General features: G+C 30.0%; 2 protein-coding genes across 2 annotated transcripts; one reads left to right on the forward strand and one right to left on the reverse strand.

Moving 5' to 3' along the window:
* The first annotated feature begins 16976 nt into the window (after positions 1 to 16976).
* LOC18050847 (aromatic-L-amino-acid decarboxylase) lies at positions 16977 to 18696 on the forward strand. Its single transcript, XM_006447345.2, has one exon. It carries the CDS (start codon positions 17084 to 17086, stop codon positions 18581 to 18583), a length of 1500 nt encoding a protein of 499 aa, XP_006447408.1. The 5' UTR covers positions 16977 to 17083; the 3' UTR covers positions 18584 to 18696.
* Positions 18697 to 20835: 2139 nt separating this feature from the next.
* LOC18050848 (cytochrome b6-f complex iron-sulfur subunit, chloroplastic) lies at positions 20836 to 23913 on the reverse strand. Its single transcript, XM_006447347.2, has 5 exons — positions 23894 to 23913; positions 23548 to 23792; positions 22584 to 22701; positions 22037 to 22219; positions 20836 to 21185 (listed from the first exon to the last, which is right to left on the reverse strand). The coding sequence occupies exons 2-5, from the start codon at positions 23769 to 23771 to the stop codon at positions 21084 to 21086; spliced, it is 627 nt and encodes a 208-aa protein (XP_006447410.1). The 5' UTR covers positions 23772 to 23792; positions 23894 to 23913; the 3' UTR covers positions 20836 to 21083.
* Positions 23914 to 23919: the final 6 nt, after the last annotated feature.

Below are 23919 nucleotides of genomic sequence, written 5' to 3' on the forward strand. Positions count from 1 at the left end.
TAATTATATTTACAAATTTATAGTTTACAAAATTTTGTTTTATTTTATTAAACTTTAGAATTTGGGCTTCAAGTACTTTCCACTTTAAATATAAGTTATGAATGGGTTTAATGAATATTAAAATATGTATTCTAATTAAAATAATTTTTTTTAAAAACTTATTTATTGAGTTTTTGGACTAGGCAAAACCGAAGCCCGATTTGAGTGCTGAAAAAGTCACGCCCAAATCAGGACAAATCAAGGCCCAAGAACACCGGACTCCCGTCGAGGGCATTTCTTCCCTAGAAGATAATCTGTACTTCACCTTGTGTCGGCTTCTTTAATGTTGAGATCACTTTTTGAAGGCCCATTCTAATGTTTGGGCTTTTGAATGGACGACTCCAAGCCCTTCTTATGTAGAGGAGCTGTTAGTAGGAGTGGCAAAAAAAGCCCGGCCCTCAAGGTGTTGGCCTGGATATGGGCCCAAAAATTGCAAAGTCCACATATGTTGGGCCTGGACAAGGGCTTAGCAAAAATGTCCGGACTTGGCCCGGACTTTTTAAATTTATAAATAACAAATAAATTTAATTTAAATAAAAAAGAAAAAAACTCAAAATATTAAATTAGTTTAATTTTTTATATTAGCATTTGTTATTTTATTATGTTGTATTACTAATATTTTATGTATTGGACTATTATTATATTATATATTTTATGATTATCTTTAATTTAAATATTTTTTCTTAATTAAACAATATTTTATAATTAATTTAAAAAGCCCAGGCCCAGCCCGAGCCCAGCCCGTCCAAATTTGGACAAGCTTTTGAAGGGCCTGAACTTTATTTGAATGATGTGGGCTTGGACTTCAAAAAGCCCGGCCCAAGCCCGCAAATTGCCATACCTAGCTGTTAGCACGCCGCTTTATTTTTCTCATTATAACTTCACTTCTGCATTTACGATATTATCCCTGAATTTAAATTGCATAACATGATAATCAACATTATTATAGCGACGCTTATTATTTTCTATTGTCACTCCATTATCATATAATGGTCGCCGTAAAATATTTTAGGAGAACACATTGGACTATTTGATATCTTATGCGCGTGATCACGCACATTATAATGTGTGACGGCACGTGTGTCAAAAATTTATTTATATATTTTATAAATATTATTTTCACAAGTTACATAAAATACATCAATATCAATCATTTTCAGTTTCTTCGTTTGACTGAATTGTAAAAGAAAAAAAAAACTGAGTAGGTTGGAATGTTGGACTTGTGGCTGTGCAGATGACAAATTAACGTATTAGTTAATGTATATCATTTTGATTTTGATTTTGATTTTCATCGCTGACGCAAAACACATTTTTGTATGTTCACAATGACAGGGCCGCCAGACCGGAAATTTATTAAGTCTCCTTTATCATGTATATGAATAAGTCCATATTATTGTTTTTTTTTTCTTTTAATCTTAAAATTATATTACTGTCTACTGATATTACAAACAATCTAGCAGTTATGGGAACCTAAGTTGATATAACTATAGTATGGTCAGAGAATTTATTGATTATAGATTTTAAATCTAGAATAATAAAATGGATGAGTATCTTATATATAAAATTCTTCACAAAAAAAAAATTAATGTTCCTTTTAAAAAAAATGACTTCATGATTAAATTTTTTTATTAAATTAAAAAAAAGACTTAATTAATTGAAATTAAGTCAATTTAGATTTAATATGTATTCGCGATTGAAAATTCAAAATATTTTTCTCGTACAAGAAAAAAATAAAATAAAATAAAATAATTTTATTATAAATGTGAATAACATTAATTAATTAGTTGACTAGATTTTAGGAGACTTGCTCTTTTGACGGATGGGATGGTCTTGGTTGATGATACGTATGTGGTGACGTAATTGGTCTGACAGGTCGGCACGCCATTTAATTTTTTGTACGTGTTTTTGTTTCTTTTAATCTGTGGTTTATAAACGGAGAAGAAGACAAATAAGCAGTGTGATTCAGATTGCACAGAGCGAGGACCAGACTGGTAAATTGTTGGTTTGTTTGTTTACTTTTGAGAAAGTTGAAGTGATGATAATCAAACTCCTCCAACTTTAGCTAAAATGACTTTGCGGAGTACAATGCTCAAACTTATCCCTTATATTTAAAAGTCCATTAAAAAGTTCTCTTGGTCTTTGCTATTTTATCCCCAATGTGGCCAAACCTGCCATTCATCCAAAAAAAGAAAAAAAAAATTTCTAGAGTTAAAATTGTAAAAGCAATAATAAAAAATACGAATTATTTTATTTCATTTTTTTAAACAAGAAAAAATGTTTTGAATTTTCAATCTTGGGTACATATGAATCCTTACCGTATTAAAACGACTCCCTATTAATTGTATCACATCAGTATCTAGCAATTCATACATATTAAATCTTATAGTTGAAAACTGGATCCATTGAAATACTTTAATTTAATTAACTGATTTTTCTATCTATCAAGATTTTCTAAAATCCAAAACGTGATTGCCGCTATTTACATTATTAAAAAAAAAATAGATTTCTCCATATGACATTTCGATTCTTTGAAATGAAATAAATTAGCATGACATTTAATGGGGTTTTTTTAACTTAATGACCGAATCGACTTAATTTTAATTAGTTAAGTCTGTTTTTTAACTTAATAAAAAATTTTAGTCATGAAGTCTTTTTTTTAATTTGTTGTTTTATTTGAAAAGTATAAAATATTGACTTGCTAAAAGATATTCTCTAAAGTATCTCTATTTAATTAATTAATTTTTATCTATACTCAAATAAAACTTACTAATTAGCATTTCTATTCATCTACATAATTTGTGGTTACTGGTTACGTAGTAGTACATTATTACTATTTTTACTTTTGATCCTCTTGAAATTTGCATTATTTATCTTTACAAGTTTTTTTTTATGAAAAATTTTCATATAATATATCATAAATTGCAATATAATTGATTGACGCGTTCTATTTTAGAATATCAAAGGATTGTACTAATTTGAACATGATTTATATCATGATAAAATATTTATCTTATTTATATTGGTTGAGATGTTTGTTATATACTTATCCTTTAAGATTTATAAAGGCAAAAATGTGAAAGTGCTGGTTTTAAGACTTTTTAAGTTTAAAAAAAACAACTTAATATTTGTTATAACAGATGAAGACAAAAAAAAAACTTATCATTCAAATTTGAATATTTAATTCAATTAAAAATTCAGATTAATTTAAATTTATTTAGAATTCAAACCAAAAAAAATAAATAAATAAATACCACCTTAGAGAGGATTCCCCTATCTTACAACTAATGTAAGATACACCCCTCACATGAACAATGAATAGGTCTCACACATATACTTTTCATGTAAGAAGAATGTATCTTACATTAATTGTAAGATAATGTTTGCCCCATAAAAAATAAAATATTTTCAAGAATAAGCAAATGCCAATCATAATGATTTCGGTTTCTGTTAACCTACAAAAGATATTCTTTTATGATTTTTAAATGTTTGAAAGATGGGGGCAACAATATATGGTACTTCTCGACAGGCCGCCACCTCTTTGAAAGCATGGTGCCATGGCTTTCGAGTACTCGAATGGTTAATTCACTCGAGACGACCTGTTCTAATGCGCTCCTCTAATTATACTTTCTTCCAGTCCAAGTTACCATAATTTTTTCTAAGTATCTTGATTCCAATTCTAAGTTCACTATCGAAAATATTTAGAAATTTTTAAGCTGGCTAGCAGGGTCAATGTATATTTACGTATACACTCCAAATTAGTCTTTAATTGTACCATCTTTTTTTCTCATGGTTCATATCTGGCTGAGATTTCCACGTTAATTAACCCATTTGAAAGCGATATTTAGAAATATTTGTCCCGAACTTAGATGCCGACTAAGATCACTTTGTCTTGTCATCCTCGTTCATTATTAATAGGAATCTTACTACCTTAAAGTTTTCTATAAGGTACAGCCTGGGAAATGATAAGATAGCCACTAATAATTTGATACATGGATTTAACATTAAGTTAATATCAACGACTTGACTGGTTGGAGTCGGTTGCAAAATTAGTTTTCCACTGTTTCTTATTCGTTCTCGCAAATCTTCTCCTCTGCATCCTTGCTCCTGTTGTTCTTATTCTCCCAATATAAACTCCTAATTAAATATAATAACTTAAAGTAATCGAACACTTATATATATATATATATATATAGAGAGAGAGAGAGAGAGAGAGGTGCGGACACCAACATTTTTTTAATATAGACACACTTTAAATTGTGCAGTTTAAAAATTTTAATTATTGAATGAACTATAAAACCATACAGTTTTAAAGAGTTAAAAACTAACTCTCTTAAATCTCGCGGTTTTAAAATGTGTCTGTATGAAAAATAAATGAGGGTGTCAATACTAAAAAAAATATATATATATATGATCTCCAACTTTTCTTTGTATTTGATTTTAAAGTTTAATTAATTATTTTTGAATATTAATATTGGATAAGAGCTCTTGTATCTTGTTTGTTAATTAATTTTTACAGTACGAGGTCCGCACAATTTGATGGACGAAATTAGGTTTAGAGTAATTAATTAATTTAATGACACTTTGTAAGAAAAGTTAAAAAACTAGAACAATAAAATATTATCGAGAAAAATCACTATAAATTTAATCAATCATGCCCTTTTTCATAGTAGAATTAGCGGAAATATGAAGCAATGTAATTTGTTTAGGCAATATTTGCCATCACATGTGCATCACATGTGCATATGTTATTTTCTGCATTAATTTGCTTTAAGCCTTTGAGAAAATCAGGAATTTAGTTATTTATTTACGTAAGGGATGATGAAAAGGGAAAATTCGATGCAGCTCGTCCAATGTATCTGATCAGCAGAAGCTAAGGTGGCGAGTATTTGCGGCCATGAAGCAGCGGCTTCGGGTGATTGGCGATTTTAGTGGTTCAACTGGTTGCCCATCACTTTAAAACTAAAAATGATTTCAACCGGCCTGCCCTCTTGTTACTTATTTACGTTATATTCTGTGTAAACCGTTGGATTAGATTATTCTAAATCAAACGCTCGCGATTGGCTAAACTGTAAGTAACAGAAAATGTAACTTAGGCGGAGCCTATTAATAGATACGGATCAAAATCAGTCAGTCCTCTTTATCTTCTTTTATTTTATTTTTTTCTTTTTAAATCGGGGCATCAAGTCGTTTGCGCCATAACTTTCAAATGCTTACCTATAGTCACCAAAATATGAGGACTCGTATCTCTTTTCCGATTAATGGGTAATTTTTAAAAATCTCTCCTGATGTTTGGGCTTGTTGCAAGTAGATGGTGAGAATTGATTTATTTGTAAAAAATCCCCTACCGTCAGTTAATTTTAACATTGACAGTTAATTGACTGTGCAAAGACAATATTACCCTTAACAATAATTTGTAGACGGAAATAACTAAAAAAAATTAAAATTATTAGTTATTTTACCCTCTTTAAATTATTGATATTTTCTTAAAGTTCCTACAAGAAAGATAAAATTAAAATTTTAAAAAATTCTCTTTAAATTATTGATATTTTCTTAAAATTTCTACAAAAAAGATAAAATTAAAAACTTGAAAATAAAATAGTTATAATCTTTACCTATGATATTGTAAATTTTTGGAATTGACAAGGATAAAATTGTCAAAAAATAGGGTTTGTGCTTTTCGCGCCAACAATTTTAATTTTTTTTTTAGTTATTTCCGTCTACAAATTGTTGTTGAGGGTAATATTGTCTTTGCACAGTCAACTAACGGTCAATGTTAAAGTTAACTGACGGTAGGGGGTTTTTTTACAAATAAACAGATTCTCGCCATCTACTTGCAACAAGTCCAAACCTCAGGGGAGGTTTTTAAAAATTATCCTCCGATTAATATGCTATCAAATTAAGACTCGTAATTTTCAAATGCTTACTTGTATATATGTATGTACGTATGTATGTAATCTTTCTCTAATGTGTGTATTTTTTTTTTATGTGAGCATTTTATTAAGTTATATGACTTAATAAAAATTTTTCAAACACGCTATTAAACTGTATAATTTTACAGTGAATATTAAACAGTAGTTCTATTAAATTATATGACTTATTGTGTGTTCACATAAAAAATAATGAAGATGTTCATATCTAAATAGATTCAAGAAACACAAATATAAACGCAATTTTTACAATAATTTTGAATCATTAAATTTAGGATTTCTTTGCCTTACATTTAATGTAAGATACATCCTTCATAAATTGAGTTATGAATCTCACTCAAACCCAGAACTAATAAACAAATATGTATCTTAAATATAAGGTATCAACTCCCTTAAATTTAACAAAAAATGAACGAGTGAAGATAAAATGACATGCTTTTATTAGTTTCATTAATATTTTTTTCTCTCTGTCCTCATTAATAGTTTCATTAATATTTTTTTCTCCCTATCCTCATTAATGCTCTATTCTCCCTTATCCTTCTACCGAATTTGTTTTCTCTCTCTCCTAGTTCTTCACTTATCGAAAACAAATCACTTTTCCTTTCCGAATGACAAATCTTTTTGTCCAAAGAACTCTTTCATGGCACACAACTCTTTTGCAAATAGAATTCCTTCACTGATTAATTTGACCATCAAAATCCGAGGCACACGGAAACCATGAGTAAAGAAAATAGCCAAACAATCTGTGGACGCTTCTTCATAAATCCCATTCTTATATATTATGACCATTAACGTGACTAGAAAATCAGTATTGGCTTTGCTGTTGCTTTTTCTAACTAGTCAACTTGGTATGATTTTAAGATTTTGAATTAAAATCTGTAATTATTTTGAGTGATATCATCTATATTGCTATACAAGAAATATATGAGTAGATTTCGATTGAATAATAGAGAAAAAAAAAATAGAGAGATGAGAAATTCTGTGGAAGGAGGAGAGAGAATAGAGCATTAGCAAGGAAAAAGAGAAAAAAAATATTAATGAAATTAATAAATTCATGTCATATAATCTTTACATCTATTTTTGATAAATCCAATGATTCGAAATTATTATAAAAACTTGTGTTTACATTTGTGTCCTCCACCTATACATACGTATAACGTTTGTCTTTCCTAATTTTTGAATACCGTAATTGTTCCCTACAACATAAAATTATATATATATGATCGGGTAAATGCTCATTTAGTCCTTATATTTTAAGATTAGTGTCCGTTTAGTCCCTGTATTTTTAAAAATGTCTCGAAACATTCCTACCGTTAAAGTATTGATACCTCTACCGTTACTTTTTATTTCTTTTAGTTTACTTTTACAATATTACCCTTTTATAATTTTTTTTGTTTGGACATTAATAAAAAGAAAATAATTGAATTACCAATTTCACCCTAGAAAATAAAAAAAATCATATTAATTTTTTTGCAAGCAACATTTGCACACTTGGTAGTTTGCATACAGTTTTTGACAATTAAAAATTAATATATTTTTATTTTTATTTTTTAGGGTTAAATTGATAATTTAATTATTTTATTTTTATTAATGTCCAAACAAAAAAATTATTGTAAAAGGGTAATATTATAAAAGTAAGCCAAAAGAAATAAAAAGTAACAATTTAATTTTTGACAATTAAAAATTAATATAATTTTTTAGGATTAAATTGGTAATTTAATTATTTTCTTTTTATTAATGTCCAAACAAAATTTTTTTATAAAAGGGTAATATTGTAAAAGTAAGCAAAAAAAAAAAAATTAAAGTAACGGTAGGAGTATCGATACTTTAACGACATGGATGTTTTGAACTATTTTTAAAAATATATGGAGTAAATGGATACTAATATTAAAATACAAGGATTAAATGGACTTTTACCCTATATGATCCACCAAAAAAAAGATAAAAATAAAAGTAAATAAATAAGGTTTTATTTTAATTAGCCAACTGACGATTTGTTATATTACAATTTCAGCCTTTTAAAACGTTACAGCTATATCCTTTGGTTGGCTGGAAGTCGACAAATTATTATTTTGTATTTTTAACGGATGGGAATCCTTTACTCTTACTCGTTTGTGCCGAACAAAAGTTCTCCCAATTATTAAAAAATTAAAATGAAAAGGTATATATGGCAAAAATATATGTTGTATGAGATTAAAGAAATTTACCTTCACATAGTACAATCAGAGAACGAGAGAAAAATATTAAAGAAAATATAAATATTTAGAGACTTTTAAGATGACTTTATTATTAACAATAGTATATAGATATATGCACTAATTTTTTGATATATTGAGCTTGACATGTCTCATTAGTAAATTATTAATGGAGTGCATACTTTATCTCTATATCCTTGCACTAAAGATAACTAAGTTAAAGCAATAATTTTTCGTAAGCATACTTCTATTAAGTTATAACATCTTCATAATAATAAATTAGTTTTGTCCTAATATTATAACTATATAGAGGTTTCACTACAATTAAGTCCTTTAAAAAATTAAATAAATAAATTATTTTAAACGAAATATGTATATTTACGGAATTAAATAATTGCATATGTTAGCTAGATGGATAATTTTGGGTAAATGTTCATGTAGTCTCTAGATTTGGGGTCAATTACTTTGTAATCTCTTGAATTTTTTAAAATTAATTACCTAACTATTATTTTTCCCTTGTCGTTATTTTCGTAATTGTTGGATCAAAGTTTTTCAAATATAAATAGTGTTTATATTAGTATAACCTAAAACTCAAGTAAATTTGACATGTACCAAGTGAAAAATAAAGAATAACTAATATATATACAATGTAGACCTTTTGAGTGATTTTTATATTATTTAGACTAATTGAATAATCGGCTCAAATGAGAAGAAGCCAAGAAGCATTTACACATCATGTTCTTTCTGAGTTATTTCTGTTTGAGTAAAAAGTAGTTGATTACTCTCTCTATTATTCTATTCCATACATGCACCAAACAAAGGAATCCAATGTCAAAATCTATTCCGATTCTTTTTCGTCAATATTTTTTTTTTTTAAATACTAGTTGAATATTACCGGCCAAGAATGTCATTTTTGTAGGTATTTTCAATACACATAAAATGTGGGCACGATCTAATAAAGCGACTGTTTATAACACCTATCAACAACTTTGCTTTGAAAGTCTTTTAGTTGTCACTTTATATCATCTTAATTAGTTTAAAGTCTTATATATTTCTCAATAAACAACGATCAATATTATTAAATGACGATTCATCTTTAGCTAGCGTTTTGTTATGATAGTCTTACAAGAATTTCAACAAACGTGTGCACATTTTTTGTACATATGGAATGGGGATGTCATAGTTTCATCTTTTTCTTTAAGCTTGTTTGTTTGTTTTAAATTTGACACTAAGATAAAGTTCACTCGACCACATATATATCATTAGAGAGTCAAATTATTAGCACTCCTTCAAAATCCTATTAAAATCCCTTTTTCAATTATATTTCATTTAATGCCAAAAATACCTTCTTCTTTTTTTTTCTTTTTTTTTTCTAAATGAACACTCTTTGCATTTATGAATTTTTTAGTTTCTAATATTTTTCTCACTCTTTCAGTTTTAATATTGGTATTCCTCTCTTCAAACCTTATTTATTATTTAATTTTTAAAGAAAAATCTAAAAAAAAAAGTAAGAAATAATTATACTTAGAAAACAATGAATATTTTATGGGTCTAATATAATTTTATTCCACTTATAAATTTTTGTTTAGCAATTAGTTTGAGAATCCTTAAAAAAATATTTACAGTGGGATAAAATTTTATTTAACTTATTTTTTCACTGTATTGTATTTTAATTAATTTGTTATGTTTATTATAAGAATTTTGTTTTAAATTAGAGGATTACTTCTTAAATTCATATTATTTTATTGATAATAAAAGATATTTATATTGTGCAAGCAAAATAAAATTGAAGAGAGAAAGAAAATATAAATAATTTTATTTTATTTATATTTATCTTTAAATATAATTGTAATATAATAGGGGTTTTATAAGATTAATGAAAGAGTGTCTATATAGTCTAACTTATCATTAGAAAGACAAATCCAAACATTTATTTGCAGACATCCTGGTCAAATCGTACTATGATTACATGGACGAATATTCCATAAGCCATAACGTATAATAGATACCTTTTCAAGATATCTCTATCCAGATATCTTTTTAGTTTACCTTTTACATTAGATTTGGCTCTACCCAAAAATCAAAATTTTCGGCTTGAAATTTTTCAAATTAAGTGCATGTTTGAGATTATAGTGAATTGTCAAATAATCACTCATTGATTATTTACTCTTTAACTTATTTTCAGTAATTTGATAAATGATGATTATTAGTAAATTAGGGTCCAAATGAACAAGAACAACCCAAATCAGCTATACTTGGTAAAATAATTTGACAATTTAAACATAATTTGAGTGTTAGAATCTCAAGTAAGTGATTGTTTAAAATTTGATAATCCACAATAATTCCAAACATGCACTGAATCTAGAATTTGAAATTTCTAAATGTAAAAGATAAGTCATCATAATATAATCAGCAGGACTCTCAAATTAATGCACCTCGTGTTTAAATCCTAGGTCAAAAAAAAAAAAAAAAAAAAAACACCATCAATTATAGATCTAGATAATATTAACATTCCCGTTTGAAGAAAACGAGAAGTAAAAACAAACTTTAAAATCAAACAAAAATTCCAGCGGAAAGAGGTGGGAAGGAGCTGTTAGATTGTTTTCATGTTTAGCTAATTTTATCTACACCTAATTATTTATTCAATGCAATTTAACACTAGTTATTTTATTTGGGGAATTCTCCTTTAGTTTGCATGGCTTGAAATAATTATCCAGCTGTCTTTATATTTTCAAAAATTACCCAAAATATCATTGTCTTAATTTTTATAACTGTTGGATCTAATGTTTAACATTGAAATAGTTTTTTTTTTTTTTTTGGATATAAGAAATTCAATTTTTTTAAAAAATTTACTACATTTAAATAATTTCTTAAAATACATAAATTAACCGGATAAATTACTTAAAACTTTTAAGACTAAAAGAAGCATTTACAATATTTTAAAAAATCACCATACCGCTGGAAGAGCTCTAACAATAGTTTCTATGTTATATATATATATATGATGTTGGCATGGACAACGTTTTCATCGTGGCTGCGGCGCATCGAGTGGAAGTTTTTAAACCGATGACCAAATCCAAATGTCCCGTGAAAGCATGAAAATCCATAAAAACATCATTAGATTTTAGATTCAATACTCCTAATTAATACGGAAGTTCAGTTCGCAAATTATTCATTGGTTCGCAGAGTTTTCAAATGTCTTATATCTGGATTTCAAACCCCAGAATAATTAGTGCCCACATCATAAATAAATAATAATAATTAAATAAATTTATCTAATGGAAAAAGAAGAATAATTTTAATAAATAATGGAATTAAACGAATCAATAACTTCTGATATAAGCAATCCAAGTCACGTTTTTTTGAAGTACTGCTACTTATTCATTCAGTATTTATCTGTATTCATATTATCATGACTGATTAAAATATATGCGGAACAAAAAATAATTAGAAAAGAAATAGTGCTCCACGAGCATCCAAAACCTTTTTCTTTCAAACACTTTGGAATGCGCTTGGCCCATGCCTCCTTTGCATGGCACTTGATGCCCTAGTAGATAGGACTTGAATCTAGTAATTAAGTATTAATAAGAATTCGTGAGTGGATTTGGAAGTCACTTAGCCCATGCCTTATTTGCATGACATGAACATTAAATGTCTTGTAAATAACACTTGGATTCCGTGCTAAGCTTACCTGTGCTAACTCTTTAAATTCTTTTGCTATATGTGCGTGTGTAATAATATGAAATTATAATTAAAATTTAATTAATTTTATATTCTTATTCCATAATTACCAATTACATCTCTGTCTAAAAAATGAGTGAAAATGCGAATCCTAGCAAATAATGTCATGGGAAAAGGCTCGTCAAATCAAGCACATGGTCAGTAAATTTAGCGACGTGAGTGTTCGCAGCACTCAATTCAGATCCTAAGAAATAATGTCAACAAAAAAGGTTTGTGATATCAAGCACATGGTCAGCAAATTCATGATTGTTCCCCGTAAGCAATCGGAGGTAGCCACGTTTTCAACAAACAAGCATTAATAAAATATTGAGGAGGGGACGGGGCTCAGGCAATTCAATTGCTTCACTTGGCAAGCCCTAGTACCAGCACTACTTCAGAAACAACGCCGGCAATGTATAGTGCAAGAAAAATGAGCATGACTTAGATGATTACCCTCTTACAAGTAAGCGAAACTTTGTATTTGAAGACGGAGAACACGAATAATAGAAAGAAGTGAATGTACGGCATACTTTTATAAAATTAATTTTTCATTATATATATTCAAAGACGGAGAACACTATTCATCAAATAATGATAAAGAGGTGAACGAAGGGCGAAGGCAAACTTCGATAAATTCAAATATACACAATCCAATCATAACAAAAATACAAAAAATATCTTAATCTAATTTATATGCTCAAATGGTATAATTTATGATTACAATATGTTGTCATACAACTTCTACAACTTTCTTTAGTAATTAAATTGAATGTTTGATTTGTAAAATGTTATAGATATAAGTTTCGTTTGGGATTGAGGTTGGACGGTTATTACTTAAAAGTTATAATATTAAAATATTTGCTAAACATAACTACTATAACTTAAAAATTAAGTCGATTTAATTTTACATTTATATGATGAAAAATCTATTATATTTTTATTAATTTTTTTCAAAATTATATTTATTATATAATATTAACTTTTATTTTATATCTATAGCAATTTTAATTCAAAAACTTAATCATCTTAATACTAAACTTGGCCATAGTTTAGAAAGTGATGCGGCACTTTACGGCCTTTTACCATGACTACAGTGAAGAGATGGCTGACTCGCGTATGCGTAACAAAATTTGGTTAGCCTATTTATGACTGGCTTCCTACACACTTTTCAAAATGAGGGAATAGGGCATAAATTTTCAAAATGGTTGGCCAGGTCATTTGATCCTTAATAACAAACGGCTAGGTTTTATTGAACCACGGTTTTTTTTTTTTTTGGCTTGCTTCATTTTTCCACGAATTTTTTCAATCAGCTCGCCAATATCAAAGACAATATTTTTGACTTAATGACAACATTGTTTTAGTAAAGGAGCACGTATTTCAGTGCACAATTAAAACACGAAGGGTGTGATTATCGTGAATCAGCTGCGGCTCTGCGCGACACACCCGCAATCTTAATTATAAATTTTTATACAAACTAATATGATATCATAATTTTAATCAGATACCAACAAACGCGTAGATGAAACTGTTCTATCTTAATCAAAGTTTTCGATTCGAGTCTTGAAAATATAATTGTGTTAAATACTTATTGGGAGAGCTTTGCCACCCTAGTGGTCCTACTCGGCTCGAATCTGAATTACTCGAGGCCTAATATAATTTTCAGATATTAAATAATTTAATACACTAAAAAAATAATTCTAATCGAATGAATTTAATATTTCGTGATCATATATTTATTTTTATTATTTTATATTTTTATTTAATTAATAAATTTATATCACGTCAGCTTATAATAATAATTTATAGCTCTATCAATACTTTTGTTTTTTCAATTGATAACAATGTTTTCATAATTGATAATAACTTATCTATGGTACGTATATTTATATTTTCTTTAGCATTTATATTAAAAAATTAATAACAATAATTAATCCAATGACTGTAAATTAATATTTTATTAAGGACAATGAAAACCCTAGGTACCGCGGCACAGTATGCGCCGTGACAAGACCGTTGCTTTAAATTTACGAAACCACCAATTTTCTTCGATTTGTTTGACGGCTGGGTTGATTTATTTTCAGCGGTCCAAAATAAATACGACTTATTCATACAGTGCAATTAACTCACGTCTAAAATCTGACTTCACCCATGCCAAGTTCTGGTTTAATAATCGTAATAATGTGTTGTCAGTGATTGGTTTGCAAGTTTAAATATAAAGATAAATATTAATTTTACAGCAGAGGAGGACTCTGATAAATCATAAATGCCGGATCTAACTCATAGCCCAAAAATACACTATTTCTAGAATAATGATATTTGGGTTTTTTTTCTAAAAAAAGGGGCACAGCCACAGATAATACTAAGGACAGAGTTTCTTTTGTCTTCTACTTTTCTTTTTTTTTTTTTTTTTTGGTTGTTGTCTGTTGTGAAATAGATTTTATCTTTTAAGGATTATATATTATTTTTTTAGTACTATTTTTCATACCCATATGACCACCCAATTTTTTTTTTTATTTCTAAGAATCTGTTTAATAATGCTATCACATAATTAATTTGAATTATTTGAGTAGATTCATATTTGTAATGTAATTTTTTTTTTTAAAAAAAAATTGTTATGATTCAAGCAAGAGTCCTACTATTTTGCAACTGGTGTTTGGTACCCCTATTTTATCATTTAGTGATTTAATCATTAAATCTAACTAAAGAGTTGCATGGCCGTGTAGATGGGTTTGTATGGTTATTAACATTGTCATCCCTGATGTTTTCTGAAAAATTAGAAAAGTTAAAATTTTCTAAATGTTGACATATATGTCCAGATTGTTTCAAATTTTTTTACAATTAAATCTATTGACCTAGTTTGACTATTTGCACGAGTATAGTGTATGGACAATAATGTAATCTCATGTAAAAATTTTAAAATACATGAAAAATTAACACGCCTTAATAAATATTTTGTTAACATAATATCTATTTAATATACAATAATTATTTGAATATGTCAATTAAAAAAGAATACATGATAAAAATATATTAATTTATTAACAATAATAATATATGACCATAACAAACATGCACATGCCTAAATTAAATGTTTCCAATAATATTATTAATGAACAAGTTGCGTAATTCGTAATGTATATTTAATTAAATATTTTTTTATTTTGATATTATTATCTTCTTTGTGTACAAAAACTGAATTTCATTTATTTCTTTCTTTATTCCTAATTAGCAGTTTAGCACCCATGAACTCTATCCTCTATTTTTGTTTCTTTCTTCTAACTTAATAAAATAGTTTTAATTAAAACCATCATATTTTAGAAGTAGAGTTTTTGATCGACAAAAGTCATACTATTGATTCTTTGGTCTATGCAGTAGTGTGATTTAAAAGAAGGGTCCAGCTACTGTGCACTTGGTGCATGGTACCCCACATTTTGTCCATATATGAGTTGCCCATTAGATCTAACGCAAAATTTACTTCGACAACATGGATGTATTCTATTTGATTTTTAACATTAACAGCTCTATTGTTTTTCAAAAAAGTAAAATAATCAAAAGTTTGACAAATAATTTTGGATAATTTTTAAATTTTATATTTTGATCAATTGATCTTTTTTTTTGAAAATAATATAATATTAATTTAATCTGTAATAAATAATTTAAATATATAATAAAATATATTAATTTATTAATAATATTAAACAGTTTTTATAAACAATATAAAATATATTTAATCAATAATAAATAATTTAAATATGCAATTAAATTTTAATTTATCAATAATAATATGACCAATGTTAAAAAATTTCATAATAATCAATTATGGTTTAGTATTCAAATATAAATAATAGAAATATACTCTTAAGTGTAAATAGTAGAAATATGTTGGACTTACATATTAAAATTTTAAAACTTCTAATTTTTTCACTTTTCAGCAAATATGAGGGACTGCACAGTAATTTACCAAAAACAAGCGTACCATGACCCGGGGCACTGTAGCTTCGTCCGCAAAAAAAATATTACTCCCGAGGACTCAACTGACATGATAATTAAATACGATATGGATTTGTTTAAATTAGGGGTGGGCAAAAAAATCGTAGTGTTAAAAAAATCGAACCGAACCGACGGTTTTTTTTAATTCGGTTTGGTTTTTATTTTTTAAAAAAACCGAATATACCGTTTGTAAAAAAAACCGAAATGTCGGTTCGGTATTCGGTTCACTTAGCTGAACTGAAAAACCGAACCAAAAAACCGAATTATTTTTTTATTTTATTCAAATCAAACATGTGTTAATAATTTTATTCAAATCAAACATGATTTTATTCAAATCAAACATGTGTTATTTCTCTTTATAACATTATGATTATGTTTATATAGATGGAGTATTGGAGTTTGGTTATGTATTTTGAAATTTTAATATTTCATATTTTGGGAGTATCTTATTAATAGTTAGTAAGATATTAGTGATAAAATGTGTTTTGAATATTTTGTATTTATTGTTAATATTTGTAATAAAATTAGGATAAATTAATTGTTGAAAAAAATTATTACATTCATGAGGCCCAATGGACTAAAAAATTAAAAATTCAAAATAAGCTCAATAGGCCAAGAACCGAAAAAACCGAACCGAACCGAACCGATCCGAAAAGAATCGTTTGAGTTCGGTTCTTATTGAGTTCGGTTCTTATTCGGTTCTTTTTATAAAATAACCGATTTAAATCGGTTCTACTTAATTTCGAACCGAACCGAACCGAACCGAACCGTGCCCACCCCTAGTTTAAATACGACCCATTGTGCAATCTAGTTGAAAAAGATCCATGATAATTAATAATGCAGACGGTGGCTAGCAGCCAGCCAGTAAATTATTTCTAGGGATGGAATTTATATTACGCACATGACATAATTAATTTGAATGGTTTGAATATATTTTTTATCCGTAAGATAATTTTTAAAAAAGGAAAAAAAAAAAGGCTATGATCCATGCAATATTACTCTCGAAGTCCCCAGCTAACACGTCAATAAATCTTTGTCCGGCGTGCACCTCTCTCCCCTTCACCTCTATATATATACACACACACACACACACTGATACAAACGTTCATACGTTTAGCTTCAACAATCCTCTTACACCACCACTACCAACTCTTAGTATTTTCATCGGTCGTTAATATTAAAGTAAAAAAAGAAAAAAACAAACTTGAATTTATGGGTAGCCTTGATTCAAACATGGCGGAGTCTGTCCAGTTCAAGCCTTTAGATGCTCAAGAATTCAGAAAACAAGCACACCAAATGGTTGATTTCATTGCTGACTATTACCAAAACATTGAATCATACCCGGTTCTCACCCAAGTCGAACCCGGGTTCCTCCGTTCTGCCTTACCCGACTCCGCCCCGCACCGCCCCGAATCATTTGAAACGATCCTGAAAGACGTTCAGGAAAAGATAATCCCGGGTATCACTCATTGGCTGAGCCCAAACTTCTTTGCATTCTTTCCCGCCACCGTGAGCACGGCGGGTTTTCTCGGAGAAATGCTGTGCGCTTGCTTTAACTCAGTTGGCTTCAACTGGCTTGCCTCCCCGGCTTCCACTGAGCTCGAGATTGTTGTCATGGACTGGCTTGCCACCATGCTCAAGCTACCCAAAACCTTCATGTTTTCAGGCACCGGTGGTGGCGTTATTCAAAACACCACCAGCGACTCCATTCTCGTCACCCTCATTGCGGCCAGAGACCGAGCTCTTGACGCCGTTGGTGCTGAAAACATGCACAAGCTTGTCGTTTATGGCTCCGATCAAACCCATTCTACCTTCGCTAAAGTTTGTAAATTAGCCGGCGTTTCTCCAGCCAACATACGCGCCCTTCCCACTAGCGTTGATGCAAATTTTTCTCTGTCTCCTCAACTTCTCCGTAGGGCTGTGGAGGCTGACGTGGAGGCCGGGCTGGTCCCACTTTTCCTTTGTGCAACTGTGGGGACCACGTCAACCACAGCTGTTGACAATGTTGAGCCGCTTGCTGAGGTGGCCAACGAGTACGGCATTTGGGTCCACGTGGACGCTGCCTATGCTGGCAGCGCATGTATTTGTCCCGAGTTTAGGCACTACTTGAATGGCATTGAAAGAGTCGACTCCTTCAGCTTCAGTCCGCATAAGTGGCTGCTCAGTTACTTGGACTGTTGCTGCTTGTGGGTCAAACAACCGGGTCTACTAGTCAAAGCTCTGAGTACTGACCCGGAGTACTTGAAAAATAAACCGAGTGAGTCGAATTCGGTTGTGGATTTTAAAGACTGGCAAGTTGGTACGGGTCGAAGATTCAAGTCGCTCAGGCTATGGATGGTCCTACGCAGCTACGGTGTGTTCAACCTCCAAAGTCACATCCGGTCTGACATAAGGCTGGCCAAAATGTTTGAGGGGTTTGTAAAGTCGGACCCCCGATTCGAAATCGTGGTTCCCAGACACTTTGCTCTGGTGTGTTTCCGGTTAAACCCGTATCCGCATTCTGGTTCGGCTGACACCGAGATGTTGAACCGGAAATTACTTGACTGGGTCAACTCAACGGGGCGGGTTTATCTGACCCACACTATAGTGGGTGGGTTATACATGCTGAGGTTTGCAGTGGGCGCTTCTCTCACAGATGAGCGCCACGTGGTGGCCGCGTGGGAGTTAATTATGGAGGGGGCTGATAGGTTGTTTAAAGGCTCCGCTTTCTAGTTAGATGGTCATTGACGAAAGTTGGAAATTGAGGAATAAAAAAGTTAGAGCTTTGTAAAAGACTCTTCTAATTTAATTTTTTAGATATTTATTTATTTATGTGATAAATAAAAGAGTGAAAAAATAAATTATTTTTTAAAAATTTCTGTAAATAAAAATAAATTATATTATTTTGATCAAACTTTTTCCTTAACTAAAAAATAGTAATTATAACATCTTTCTCTTTGCAAGCATAATGAAATAAAAAATAATATAGTACTAAATTAAAGACTTAAGATTACGTTTGACATGCCGAATTGGATTAAACTAAATTATTATGATTGGATTAGATTAAGTTGGATTATATTATATAGTCTTATGTTTGGTACGGTACCGGATTGGACCTATGTTAAATTATATTTAAATAATATAAAATAGCATTTAAGTTGGTATTTTAATATAAATATCAATTATCCATGAAATTTTATAATTATAATTAAAATAAATTTAAAAAGCAATTACTAGGAAAATTAAATATATTGCAAATAAATTATTGGATAGTCATAATATAATAAACAAATTAAATATTTAATTACTTTTTATCAAATATTTAAAAATATTATATAAAATTAATTATTTAATGGTATTATTAATTTTCAGGATTATTTTTAATATCATATTAGTGATTTTTAAATTTAATACAATCAAATAATGCAATAAATAATTAAACATTTAGTTTTATCAATTAATTATTAAATATACAAGTAATGAAAATTTAATCTCAAGAGTTGGTACAAGTAAAAGTACCAATTTAATTAGACCATAGATAATAAATAAAAATAAATTTTAAGTAAATCATAATAAAAAATTAATTAATTAATTAATCAATCAATATTAGGTGTAAATAAAAAAAAATCTCATAAATGAATAACTTTTTTTTTAAAATCTTATCCCAACTAAAACCATGTGTAAATTAGGACTATTAATCTCATGATTTTAGGATTAAATTCAAATTTAGTCCCCCTTAATCCAATCCAACTAAGCTTGCCAAACATAGGATAAAAATTTAATTCCAAAATTAATCCAATCCCATACTTAATCCCAGCATCCAAACATGGGCTAAAAGAGTCTTCATATGACACTCATTTAAAAAATTCTTTTAGAACTCTTTTCGTTGACGTGACTATTTATATTAGTAGTAAAGTCCCATTTGAAAATTTTTTTTTGTGATGCTTGGCTTTGAATTATTATGCTCAGCTCATATTATATTATTATTATTATTATTATATATTTGCTTGGCTTTGAATTGGTCATATATTGAACTATTATCAGGTGTTTTGGTACTTTGCTCATGCTGTATTTGTACGACTGACAAAATAGGTGTGTCACATTATGTTGTGAGATTATTTGAATATTTTTTTCCCCTTCTTTTGGTCATTTAGTAGTAGAAATACAAATATATGTAATAACTATGCCCAATAGTTATTATAGGTGGCTCTAATGGTTTGTGCATTATAGTTTTCGATAGCTTGGGGTGGGCGCCTGTCGTGGGTTTGTCAATAAATCGCCTGAGAGAGTGGTTTGCTATGGTTTTTCCTTTTAGCATTTTGTTGTCTTGATAATATCTCTGGATTTTAATTCAGATTCAGCCATTCAGGGGTTTTATTATGTTAAATTATGTTGTATTGTTTTTGAAGTAGCAATTGTGGGTGCAGTTGTAATTGTCATGAGTACTATTGTGTCTTTTTTTTTTTTTTAAAAAAAAAATTGGAATGTGGATTCACCTTTTAAATTTGAGCTGGGTAGCCCAAGCCCCGTAAAAAGCTCTCCAGTGCCTCGTTAGACTTAATGTGTAAAACTACTCTCTAATTCGATTATAAAGGAAAAATCTGTAGTGAACAAGACTTGATGCTTAGGTTATCCTATGTATTATATTTGAGCTTATGCTAGCATTGCATTTAGTCCGCAATGCAAGATTTATTTTCCTATGAAAAAAAGAAAAAAAAAATACTACGCCCTCACAAGTGGAATTGTCATAATGATATAAAGAAATTGATTGATTGTATAAGAGATCTTGTAACACGGTAAGGGAATAAATTAGACCACCCGTAAAGTATTCTTGAAAACTGTAATACATATACAAAATTGGATGACAATATGCCGCACATCAGGTTTCACATGACGTGTCATTCAATAGTGCATACTAATTCAGTGGCATGTTATTGATGAGATAATAGAATTAATTTTTACTTAATAAATGATAAAAACTTATATCCAACGTTGAAGCTGTAGCATTACATTGTTGAGCGTATGAATTTTTGAGATACAAAGAATGAATGGATAAGAGAAAATTGTCAAGATTGCCAAGATTACAAGATAGCATGATTCAAGCCAAGTAGCTTTACATGTTGTAAGCTTCATTCTGATAAAGCATGTTCCGTTACAGTATGTTTATGCAGTACGGCAAAGCAAACCGACCGGCCAAAACTTGAATATTGAAAGCACAGGCACCGGAACAAGTTTAAGCCCACCATGGAGCTTCACCAGTTCTGAAATCTGTTTCCGTCCATGGAACGAAGACTACCTTACCATTTTCAATGTTGGCATGAGCCAATGCCAATGACTGTACCAAAAAAGTAGAATGGAAGTTCATTATTATCATCAGTTCTGCTATTATGAAATAGAATATATGCCATACTTGATTGCCAACATAACTTGGAAAGAAATAAAAAACCATGAAAGCTAGCTAAAAATCCATGACAATAATCTAGTCAAAAGCAAATTCAGACCAAGCCAAAAATGAGGGGATTCTAGTCAGTTCTTGTCAGTCAAGTGACGACCTTGTTAATTCCTTGTTTTCTCATCATTTCTAGTAATTCTCTAAGTGACAAGAGTCTATTGTCATAAACAAGATTCAAATAGAAACAAGAAGAAAAGATAAAAGCTAACTTAAAAAAATAAAAAAACGGTGACAACAACCTCATTACAAGCAAAATTCACACCACAGCAACATGAAATGAATATTATATTTGCTAAGCGTTTCTGAAGCATTGTAGAATACTAAAACTCGAAGGGTGCATTTCCTTGTCTATATGACTCCCCCAAAAATGAAATAAGCGAGGAGGGGCACTTCTAATAATGTTCCGTACGAAGAATGGCTCTCAGGTCTTTGTAAGCATCAAAATAATTATCATTTCAATAGCATATTCATATGATCCTCTAACAAAAAAAGTTAAGGGGATTCCATCTTGCTAGAACATACAAGTTCTAACCCGTTCTCCCTTATAAAAAGTGGACCACATAAAATTTCAGGACGTTGCTTTCAACAGTACATGAAAGAAATACACAAAAACTCCCAGTTACCATCACAAGTAATTTCACCAATGAATGTGCATCACTCATGACATAATTGTCTTCTGAAGAGAGACAACTGATATAACCAAGTATAACGGACCCAAGTTATGTATTACTCACCAATGGAGCAGGCCCTCTCACAACTCTTCCTTGGTTATTGTATTGGGATCCGTGGCAGGGACAGATGAACTTGTTCTCAGCTGAATTCCATGGCACCACACATCCAAGGTGAGTGCAGACAGCATTGATTCCATATGATGCAAGTGTTTTGTCTTTTTCCACAACAAGGTAGGTTGGATCTCCCTGAAATTCATAATCAAATTCAAATAAGCTTTCATAATTCTGGTTCATGATCTCACAATAACATAATATTGAATGGCAAGAAGAAAAAATGTTTTGAGTTCGTATTTTTTTAAAACCTATGAATCTACTTGTAGAGCGACCTTTCACGTACGAGAAAACTCCATGCATCAAGGGAATGAGTTCACAATATGAGCTACAGAATAAGTTGCAAATGTGAGAAATCCTGCTTCACGTGTAAACACAACCAAAAATTGAGGTTCATGGCAATTGCAGATTATCTCATGACAATTTATTAAGTTTTTTAGAACCAAGAGTCAAGTTTGCAATGAACTAAGCAATAATTTTCAAAGAAATTGATTTGTACCTTCAATCCTTCGGTGAGGGTTCGGTCCCCAGGGCCGTGCGTGTTAAGCCAATCAGCGGCAATGATGTCATTGCCAATGGCATCCTTGGCAGTAGTACCACCACCAGCACTTCCTAAACTGTTATCATATTTTAACAGGAGTGGGTTAAATCAATAAAACAGAACTTTTCCACAGCAAGAAAAGCAGCATATTAATGATCGATAAATGATGGCAAACTATTTGAAGCCTAATAAACATCCAAGGCTTGGGATCATTGCCAACTATAGAAGAATACAAGAAACCAGTGACAAGATAAACCAAAATTGAGTCTAAATTATTAAGGCAATCAAAGAGTATATTCTAATATTCAATCTGTTTCATCTCCCCCCTGTTGTATCTAAACCAATTCTACACATAAATAAGATACTTCACCAAATTTTACTAAGAAAATCATTGTGTCATCTCTTTTAAAATAGATGAATTTTATGAGCTCCAAGGACCAAGATCAAAGTAATCTAGTCTTCTTCTTAATATAATAGAAAACTTTCCAAAACAATTGGAGGCAGTAAGAAAAATATATAATCCAGCCGGTCCCCCCAACAGACACACACACACACACACACAAAATAAAAATAAAAATAAAAATTCTTTCCAAGCCAATATTGATAAAATTGAATTGTGTTATTTGCCCACAAAAAAATTGAAGGGGGGGGGGGGGGGATGCTTTACATTGTCCCTGCCAGTTAAAGCTTAAACATAGTTTCCAAGAAAAATTGGGAATACATTTTCTCCAAGTTCATAGAAATCTTGGGTTAGTTTCCTACTTACACAAAAATATTTGAAATAAAAAGGAAACTAAGAAACATATTCACCATACCACTTGTAATTCAGTTAATGTTACAGTGTAGCTTTTTGAGCAATGATCAAAATCAGCTAAGAGGTATAAGCTTTGATAATTGTCATGAACCATAAATCATAACTCACCCAGGTGGGGCAAAGAAGGTCGCATAAGGAACCAACATAAATCCAGTGGGAAGAGAAACAGCACCCAAGAGAAGCAAATTCATGAGCTGCCTCTTGCCCATATCAGGCACTCTATCAGCTGGAATACTTGTAGCCTGGCACTTGATCTTCATTCCCATTGGATTCTTTGTCACCATCTGGGTCCTTGCTGGTTTCACAAGAAAAGCTCTCGATGGACAGAACATACCACTCTTGCTTGAGCATAGCTATTTCAAGAAGCTTGGTAAAATTAGTATCAAAAAACGCTAGGCACATTGTTTATAATTCAAGAAAATTTATTTTCTTTTTTTCTTTAATGGGAACTTACCTGAGAAGGAGTGCTGAGGAGAGAGA

Source organism: Citrus clementina, unplaced genomic scaffold (assembly GCF_000493195.1).
Source record: "Citrus clementina cultivar Clemenules unplaced genomic scaffold, Citrus_clementina_v1.0 scaffold_2, whole genome shotgun sequence".
Classification (NCBI taxonomy): domain Eukaryota; kingdom Viridiplantae; phylum Streptophyta; class Magnoliopsida; order Sapindales; family Rutaceae; genus Citrus; species Citrus x clementina.

Coding starts and splice junctions, on each gene's coding strand:
- LOC18050847 (XM_006447345.2), top strand. CDS start 17,084: ATGGGTAGCCTTGATTCAAACATGGCGGAGTCTGTCCAGTTCAAGCCT.
- LOC18050848 (XM_006447347.2), bottom strand. CDS start 23,771: ATGTTCTGTCCATCGAGAGCTTTTCTTGTGAAACCAGCAAGGACCCAG. Junction 22,702..23,547: donor ACCTTCTTTGCCCCACCTGG/GTGAGTTATGAT, acceptor ATATGATAACAG/TTTAGGAAGTGCTGGTGGTG. Junction 22,220..22,583: donor CCCTCACCGAAGGATTGAAG/GTACAAATCAAT, acceptor TATGAATTTCAG/GGAGATCCAACCTACCTTGT.